The sequence below is a fragment of the Colletes gigas genome, unplaced genomic scaffold (genome assembly GCF_013123115.1).
Source record: "Colletes gigas isolate AHSC1104 unplaced genomic scaffold, ASM1312311v1 Colletes_gigas_Sc00005, whole genome shotgun sequence".
NCBI classification, from domain to species: domain Eukaryota; kingdom Metazoa; phylum Arthropoda; class Insecta; order Hymenoptera; family Colletidae; genus Colletes; species Colletes gigas.
The window spans coordinates 7,526,776-7,536,525 of record NW_025106634.1 but is presented as its reverse complement, the minus strand read 5'-3'; the positions used below and the strand labels follow the sequence as shown (position 1 = coordinate 7,536,525).

General features: G+C 38.7%; 1 protein-coding gene across 3 annotated transcripts; it reads right to left on the bottom strand.

Annotated features, from left to right (window-relative positions):
- Positions 1-5,901: 5,901 nt before the first annotated feature.
- On the bottom strand, positions 5,902-9,675 carry LOC122395120 (ADP-ribosylation factor 1). 3 transcript variants are annotated; one of them, XM_043392476.1, is made up of 5 exons: positions 9,540-9,675; positions 8,159-8,330; positions 7,880-7,989; positions 7,637-7,762; positions 5,902-7,368 (listed from the first exon to the last, which is right to left on the bottom strand). In XM_043392476.1, the coding sequence occupies exons 2-5, from the start codon at positions 8,304-8,306 to the stop codon at positions 7,204-7,206; spliced, it is 549 nt and encodes a 182-aa protein (XP_043248411.1). In that variant the 5' UTR covers positions 8,307-8,330; positions 9,540-9,675; the 3' UTR covers positions 5,902-7,203. The 3 variants fall into 3 exon arrangements, with proteins under 3 accessions (XP_043248411.1, XP_043248412.1, XP_043248410.1); XM_043392477.1 differs by having other exon boundaries at positions 9,323-9,646; XM_043392475.1 differs by having other exon boundaries at positions 9,259-9,645.
- Between the last annotated feature and the right edge of the window lie 75 nt (positions 9,676-9,750).

Below are 9,750 nucleotides of genomic sequence, written 5' to 3'. Positions count from 1 at the left end.
AACCTCTCTGACCGAAAATAATTTTTTTTGAAGGATTTGAAATTTTTTTTTTCGTCGAAAAATTTAGGTACCTTGGGATTAGAAAATTCTTGGATTCCAAAGATTATTTTGGGGGGTTGGTTTCTGATTCTCTCTTAAACTCTTGTAGATTCGCTCCCCTGCTCCTGGACGCGGGTCTTTCGATCCGTAACTTTATCTGTTTTCTCGTGAAACACTATCATCCCTATATCGAGCGACCGTTCCACGCTACGCTCTCCAGTCACGAGGACGTAACGACGCGAAAATCTTTCGCACCTTCGGAATGGGATTCACTTCGTCATCGAGGAGCGTGCATCCGAGCCGACAGCCAATATCACTAAATTCGCGGGAGCGACGTGAATTATGCGGCTGTAAAATAAATTACGCGCAGCTTGCACCTAGCGCGGGTGGTAAATCACGACGCTAAGGGTTTCTCGTGTTGTATCACTGGCGAGAATGTTATCGAACTCGTAAAGTCGCTTCCGCTATCCAACATCTACGAATACAAACAGGGTGATTCTAGCAACCGAACCGTTCCTAGCGAAACTTTTTAAAATAAATTATCAAATTATACCTCTACTGATCGAAAGAGAACGCATAAATAAAGAATCCTCCGTTGCATCGTACAACCAACGGATCCCAGAAAATGAAGACAGAAGAAAAATGTTAGCCGTACGGTATCTTCGATTTTCATCTCGGAAAACGCGAAATGTCAAAGAGGAATCTATGTTTAAACGTCGCGCGAAAACGTATATTTCTTGCTTGTCTAGCCGACGACGATTTCCATTAATCGGATTTGCATGAGTGGCAATCAAGCGTCAATTAATAGCTAAATTATACGACATTCCTGTACGCGTACGGATTTACCTGCACCGCGGCGAGAGAACAGCGATCCTGAGTGCGTGTTCCAACCGCGACTAATACAACTTCTATTCCTAATGGTCGATTCCCACTAGCGTTCAAAGGACACCACGTTTCTAAAGCTGGTTAGGAAAAAAACTGTAAAAATAATCGGTGACCACAAAGTTCGGATCTCGCGCGCTACCACTTTCCTTCCCGCGAATAACAAACGACGAAACATGTGTTAATAGTGTGGAACCACCGTGGAAAATTTATTACTAACCACGGGCCTGTAAAGTTGCGTATAAAACCCTCGTGTGACCGGCGACCGTGGCCATAAAAGTCTTTAGCACGAATGCCGTATGGATCGTGTTTTAACTGCCGGTAGTCGGGGTTGTACAGTTTGCGTGGAATTGGCAATAAAAACCGCGTACAAGGTGTCCCGTACGCGATAACTCGAAAGAGTTTGAAAATTGGATAATTTGTCTCGCGAGATAAACAGTTTCCTTCGTTACCATCCATTTCGATAAAAGTAAAGGAAAAATCAAACGAAGGTGGATAAGGGTCTAAATATTTTCTTCTTCAGGGATTTCAAAAATCTATAATTTTTTTTGTAATACAAGAATCGAGTCGTTCGAGTATCGTGGCTCTAGAACGCTAGTGGGAATCGAGCTTTACGCAGCATACCACCCACACAACCGCGTGCCTCGTACCGTTGCGTCGCGCGAATGCGTCGCGTTTCAACGTTTCACGGCGCATACGCGTGTCGACAGATGGGAATGTTGGCGCCATTCTCATAGCATTATGCATATTCATGTCTATGGATGGCACAACCGAACGATGATGGGTCGAGTCGAATCTCGTTCGATACTCGACCGTGCACCGCTGGAGATCCGATATCGAGATCTTGAAATATCGGGTGTCGATCGTTATCGTTTACGTTAATAACGTATTTCACAGTTTTGGGTCGACGCGTCGAGTGGCAAGAACAATCGCCCATTGATAATGCGCCCTCTATGGAGACAATGCAAATAATATTCAGTTCATAACACAAGGACAAAGACATATCGTAAAAACATGATGAAAAATGACACACCTTGGACGATTAAAAAATGTAATGATTTTATAATTTCCTATTTTTTTATATATCATAACATTTGTATCCATAATCAATTAAAAAAATAATAACATACAACAACTTTTCTTTCAAAATTGCTTCGAGTTGCTGGTCATGCGAATGAAAAAAAAAACTTCGAGCGCAAATGGTTAAAAACAGTCGACGCGACGAGTCGAGCGAAATCCAACTTGAAATAAACTCCGTCGTAAAATAAATTCGACGGCCGCGTTGACGAACCCCTCTAAAATTCTAACTCGGGCCAGGTTCCAGGATCCACCCCTTCGGAATTTCGCCTCGCTGGCGCAACAACAATCTGGCCTCGGACTTGGAATAATATTTTCCCAATGTCCGTGGGAAATTGATAACCACGCCACGTCGAAGTGAAAACACAGACGGCCGTGTAAACTCAAACAGTTTATCGTAACGGTGCGCAGAAGCCATCGCGAGAATGTTCGACGCGCGCATTTTTGGCAACGTCGGTACAGCGACCGTGCGGATTTTAATGAAACTCCACCGTGCACGCCATTCTACCGCGAAAAGAAAATGGGTGGCGCGGCGTAAAAAGAAAAAAGAAAAAAAAAGTCACAGGCGTTATGGCCCGGGTCGCGATGCATCCATGCTCGTTAATGTTTTCGCGCCAAGGCCGAGCGAAACTTCTTCGACGCGTTCTAAATATAAAGGTTTCCGCCAATAACAACGATCGCACGCGCCGACAGATTTTTATATTCGACGATGGCGCGGGATCCGTTTCGAGAGTATTCCGCGCCGCGTCGGAGGAAAGTCGAGACTTTTAACGCTCTCCGGGGCTCGACGGGAGAGAAAAAAAAAACGCGAAGAAACTTTACGATCCCCGGTCAGTTATAAACACGAATACGCGTAGTTTAAAACACGTGCTACGAAAACTTTGTATCTCGCGATAGTGCCGGGCCATTTATTTCTACACTTTCAAGCCTCGCGCAATAATTTCTAATTTATGTTGCGCGTAACGTGACCGGACACGTCCTCGATTTGACCTAACCCCCATCTATAAATTTCCAAACACCACAACGTTACGGTTAAACTAAATTCTTTTTATCGAATGACTGTGAAGGGACGAACAATCTTTGAATCAAGAATTACTGGCTCGGTAACGTTGCAGGCGACAGGTTGGGCGACGACTTGTTTCAACATAATAACAAAAAACTAATACATAAACGTCACGTGACAAAAAAATAATCGCGTTCCACGTTTACTTTCCAATCAACGGTTTATTTATACTGGTACAGAAAACAAGAAGAAATCGACCAAAAAATGCGTACGCAGTCCCGTGACTGACGAACATTTGTACGGGTACACGCTTGATAACCTCGAAAGGTTGAACGACAGTGTCAAGAAGTACATACGTTACCGTGCAAGCAATTACCATTTCACGAAGGATATTGCGCTTACCTTGCCGGGCGTGCAAGCATCGAAACCCTTCGCTTCGCTATTTGTTATTCGGCGATCAACAGTTTACGCCGAGGTTGTGAAAAGACGCACGATCAGAAAGGCAGCGATGACGAGTACCGAACGCTTCGTTATTGCCGACGAGAAGATGCCTGGCGCCGTCTGCGAGGCATATCTATCACAAACAGCTTCGTCTGACATTCAATACGTGATCGTTACTCTCTCGCAGGTTGTTAATAATTCTAAAAATACGAGGGGCACCGGCTTCGCGCCGTTTCACAAGCCACATCCACATAGCGCGCGCGGGAACCATAAGCATGATGAATAGGAAGTAACGTTGAATAGATACGAATGACGAGTGGACACCATTTGATCGATAGCGCCATCTTTTTTTCCTAATTGCAGTTTCCGACCGAAGTAAAAAAGAGCAACGTTCCGTCGTTGCATCGATATCGTAGTTTCCAATATGGGATAATTCTTTTCCCGCCACATTTTGATCCTATTAATTTTTACCAGATCTGATAGAAATATTCGATTTTATTCCAACATCACAAATATTTACCAATAGAAATGATTCCCTCCATTATGCATGCTTCCCGCTCAATCTGAATTTACGTCCTCTCATTGGCCCGTTCAGAAGACGTTTGTTACCAGGATGTTGGAGCTTTGCTCGATCGTAGGAGCATTAATTTCGTGGTTTTGAAAATTACGTTACGATGTCGCAATCCCTAATAAAAAAAACTATTCGAAAGATTTATACAAATACCTTTATTACGACATGCATTATCTCCGCGTAAAGTGTTTAATGTTTCATCCTTTAAATACTTATTCAATTTTATGGTTAAGTTACAAATTCCTATACTAAATGGCATACCTACGTACGTAAGGTACATGTACAATTTGTATCGTTACGTATTTCCGAGACCTTGTCTAACCAGATATATGTATTTTCATTTTAAATGTATCTATAACAAAATATTTAAAATTCAACGAACCACGTAAATTCGTTCTAGAAACAGCATTTTATGTGTGTTGCACAATTTAGGAGACATCTTTCCACGACGACTATTTTCAGTCGTGAATCGAAACTTTTTAACACGAATGACCAAATTGATTAAGTAATCGAATAAATTAAAAAGAAATTATCGTAAATTTAACGACGGCCCGTCCGTTACTAAGAATCGATGCTTTTTATCATATTTGCCTAATTTATTTATTGTGCAAACATATAACGAAACCGGATTTGCTCGCACGGTTCAAGTTAAATGACAATGCACCGTATTGGGTACTTACTCATACAGCGAAGGTTATGCGCGGGAAAATGTCACGACACTGAGGTCATGCACATAGGAGCGATGTCATGAATGCAATTTATAAGCATTTAACCCATTTATCGTTGTCGTGACGATAACGCAACATATATACGTATAATAATATGTAAATTTCAATATCGATTCCCGATCAACTGTAATCGACAGATAACCTAACCGGCACAAATGACACCCTACGAACTAATACAAAATTCAAGCAAGTCGATAAACACTAAAACAAACGTACAGAACCAATGTTTGCAATCCTATAAAGTGTTTTGATATATGTGTAATGAATCAATGAAACAAACTACGTATATACAACTTCCATAGAATTATTCGCAGATCTAAAAATTTGTGGGATTCGATCATTGACGAGATGTATGAAATTTAGGTAAAGAAACGTCCAACTCGTGATGGAAACATGTTTCGATTGATAACGGGGTTGTCGACCCGTGTATCGGTAATAAAACTTTATCATACACCTTAAATATTACGTTCTTTATTTTTGTTCTGACAGAGCTGGGGAAATAATATCCTCGTTAAAATCCATAATTATCTCTAGTCGTTAAACACACACACACACGTTATTAGAAATCGAAAAAAAATCTGTCACACACAATCTACTAATAAAACTTTCATGTGAATTTTCTCGTTTTTTTGTCTCCGAAATGATAAAAAATATTCATAATTCGTAATTTATCCGTAATTAAACTATAATTAGGAGGATAAAAAAGAAAGGTAGAACTTAAAAGGCTAAATGAAACATGCGGTATGGGCGGTGCGCAGTCTTTAGTAACGAAAAAAAAAGTAATCGTGCTTGTAACTCAAGTACCATCGTCTGAATAAGGGATGCGTGCAGGCTGAGCGCGAAGCTACGAGGATAGAGGTGCATTTGCTTCATCCGTTTATAATATATATATGTATATGTATGTATGTGTATATACATCTGTATACATATGCATGTATATGAATATATATATATATTTTTATATGAAAGTGTATGTACCATGTGTATATATATTTATAAATCATTGTTTTTTTTTTCTTGCACGAGTGCAGAAATCCCTTTATCCTGATCATTCCCTGCACAATATGCATGCACCCCAAATGGAGGACTCTATATATCCTATTCATAACCAGCCAGAACAAAAACAAACTATTTTAACGGCAAATAACACATAGACTACATAAAGCACAATTACAGTATATTTCACAAATTGTTTAAACATTCATATATAATTATACGAATCTTCGCATATGACGGAAAGGCGATTTGATCAGTTAGGGGAAGATTATTTCGTAAAAACAATGTATTTCGAGGACAGGAAAACATTAGGAGATTGAAGGGCTTGCGAAAATGGCTTCATCTGGCAAATTGCCATGCCAGTTTGAATTGCTGGCTTAGAAATTGCGAGGCCTATCCTCTCTTTGCTGCGAGAGGTTCTTTCCTAGTTTCTTTTTTTTTTTTTTTTTCTTTACTTCACGTTTCTTTTTTTTTAAAGCATCTTTCTTTCACTTTCTTCACTTATTTAAAAATGATTCATCTGCATTTCCCGCCACGATCGATGCATAATTTCGGAATGTTGACAATATTCTAATTTTACCTTATCAAGGTGCAATAAATAAATGATATCTCTTTTACACTGAGATATACATGGTTGACTGGCTGTTAGTTTTATCGCAAACAGGTGAAGGGGGGTGCAACTCTACACCTGCCGATAGCCAAGCAGTAAGACAACCATTTGTATATAGTTTCGCTTTGCATTTTTCGACGTATACCACTGAAAACTTAAAAAAATAGAAACAAACTTTTGTAACTAGAAACAGTAAGTCATTGCACCGTCAGTTACCATTCACTGCATTTAAACATGTCAACTGATGGGCCAATGTGACATTTTGTAATGTAGTGGACAGAGCAACATTCTCTCATCTATTGATCACATTTTTATCATCGTATTTATATAATGTAATGTACAATATGCAGCTACATTATGATAATCAGTATGTCCAACGCGTTCAAACTGACAACACCGTGGGTACTTCACTTTTTTGTTCTTAAATTTTTTTTTCAAAGATATTCAAATTATTAATTAACGAATGTGTATTGTATGTTTCAGAGTTAGGTACTTTAATACAATTACTTCCAAGTTTTCCACTTTTCTCGTGGTATCTCTGTGTAAAAAGTGTAACTATAATGCTAATATAATAATAATTATAATAATAAGTTGCACAAGGCAATAGTCCTGTGTGGCCGTTCGAATGTGTGCTTCCGGCCGTTTCCCCACTCCTCTCCCCCCAAAAACTTCCTGGCACAATGACAACTTTCGATAATCTCTCCACCCTCCACTTAAGATCCAAGAGATCTTGTAGTTTGCACTTAGTATTACCTTTTTTATATTATTACTCATTCGTGGGGGGGGGGGGACAGGTGTGCAGCTGATTTTTATGATGTTAATATAGCAACTGAATGTTGACAGAACAACGTTCCAATTAGCGATTGGCATTTTTGAGCTGATTGGAGAGCCAATCAAGGCCCTCGTAAAGTCCATCTCCACTTGTGGCACACGTTGCTTGAATGTACCAATTACGATTACGCAAAGAGTGCAAGCCCAACTTATCAGTTATCTCTGCTGCATTCATTGCATTTGGGAGATCCTGGAATAGTAATTTAAGGTATGTGGACCGAAACGTACAATAATCGGATTTAACTAATTGATTTCTTCCTAGCTAGTAATTTAATAGACTATACTAGCTTTATCGTTAAATTCTCATTTGGCATATATCCAATATGTTTATATAGTATATGTTATTTACACAACAAACGCTTTATACGTCTTAAATTTTTGAATGCTTTGTACGTTACTATACTATAAGAAAATATACACGAGTCTAAATATATTAATAATTTCAAAGCTGTACTTACTTGTTTGTTAGCAAATATAAGAAGTACTGCATCTCTAAGCTCATCTTCTGCTAACATTCTCATCAATTCTTCGCGCGCTTCACCAATACGTTCCCTATCATTACTATCAACAACAAATATCAGTCCCTGTAAGTAAATTGCTATTAATGAATATGTTCATTGCGGGTTACAAATAACTCGGGCAAATTATAAAAAATTGTTAACGAAAAATTAAAAAAATTATTTAACCAACGAATAACGTACTTGTGTATTCTGAAAGTAATGTCGCCAGAGAGGTCTGATTTTGTCTTGGCCACCCACATCCCATACAGTAAAACTTATATTCTTGTACTCGACTGTTTCTACATTGAAACCTAAAATTTATAATTCAGTGTCAGTAAATCTTATCACCAAACACACAATGTTTCCTTCCTATAATCGCCAATGTGTAAAATCACATTGAACGAAACATACAAGATCGGGAAACATGTACATGTAATGTATTAATAGAAAATATTGGTAAAAATAATGTTTTATATTTACCTATAGTGGGAATTGTAGTAACAATTTCCCCTAATTTTAATTTGTACAGAATTGTAGTTTTACCAGCTGCATCGAGACCCACCATCAAAATCCTCATTTCTTTTTTGCCAAAAAGGCCTTTAAATAATGTCGTAAACATATTCCCCATGGCTAGTGTTGGTTATATAAATACCTAAAACAAACAAAACACCAAAATTTAATTACCAACATAATAAAATTTTGAAAAGTATAATTCATATATTCCACTTTGCATGCTTTAATTTTACATAATATATACTGTGCAATTTAAATCATGTCAACAAGTTAGTTGTCTATGATACAGCATGATGTTACCGATTCTTTATTTTCTTTCGTAGATGGTATTGCAAATATGAAATTAACTATTGAACATAGCATCGAATAGTTTTTAAAATTTTGTCGTAACTAAACCAATACCTTGTTTAAAAATGTGCGTAAACATTTATAAAAGTATGGCATACTGACAAATTAATGCAGGGGCAAGAGCATCGTTTAAAAAAAAAACAAATACGATACACATAATCACGAAATTATAACTACGCATCGTCCGAATTCAGTGCATGAAATTAATCTAAAAAAGAGATAAACTATGCTCGACATATGCAAGTCCACGATGCACGACCATACGACGTGCAATACGTTGCTGTATGAAATTTTATTGGGACGAAAATGAAACGATAATTTTTAGCAAAACGAGAAACAAATAGGTCAAATAATCGAAACGAGCGAAGAATTCCAGACGCATAGACACGAGTGAACAAAAGAAGACACGTTTCGCAGACGTGTAAAACTGAAATTACGCCAACAGAGCCAACGAGCAGAAACATGCGTGAAGTACCGATACGTTGCTGACACAAAGCCGAAAAAGCTAACCTGCACATATACGTGGAACGTTCGATAAAAAAAAGGAGTACAGCGAATAACATGGATCATAGATTTCGGTTTAACGAACGAAACAAATAAAAAAAGAAAAAAAAAAAAGAGAAAAAAAGAAGAATGTGTAGAGGCACACACGAGATGCTCACGCTGCCCGCTATTGATTCTCATTTTAATACATCGCTATGATTATCGGACTAGCATACCGTCAGGGATCACTTTAGAGTCTTTTGTCGGTGGTCTATGCACTTTTAAAACGTGATCGGCTACCTAAAACGCCAACACCGAGGTATTGCGAGCAAGGCGGAAGATATTGTGCGGTTTGCGAAGCCACTGCGTACACCCGGTTGTCTGTCACCTTCGACCTACTCCCCAGCGAATCGTCAAAGGTTCCCCGCTCAAACTTCCATTATTTATAAACGTCGTCTGATTACCGAGACTTTCCCGTAATGTCACGTAGCCCGTATAAGTCACTTGCGTTACTTACGTTTCAGTAAAAAAGATTATTTTCACGAGAAACGATAAAACATAAAACCAACACTCTCGAAAAGTACCGTATGTCAAAATGGCGGACGTGGAAAGGATTCATGCCTTATGCCACGTATAGGGCCCTCGAAATTCTCCAATTGGTTAGGCCGGTCACGTGACAGTGAAAATTCTACGTTGTGTCGCGTTTACCGCGGTAGGTGGCGATACCG

Coding starts and splice junctions, on each gene's coding strand:
- LOC122395120 (XM_043392476.1), bottom strand. CDS start 8,306: ATGGGGAATATGTTTACGACATTATTTAAAGGCCTTTTTGGCAAAAAA. Junction 7,763..7,879: donor ATTACTTTCAGAATACACAA/GTACGTTATTCG, acceptor ATTTACTTACAG/GGACTGATATTTGTTGTTGA. Junction 7,369..7,636: donor TTATATTTGCTAACAAACAA/GTAAGTACAGCT, acceptor TTACTATTCCAG/GATCTCCCAAATGCAATGAA.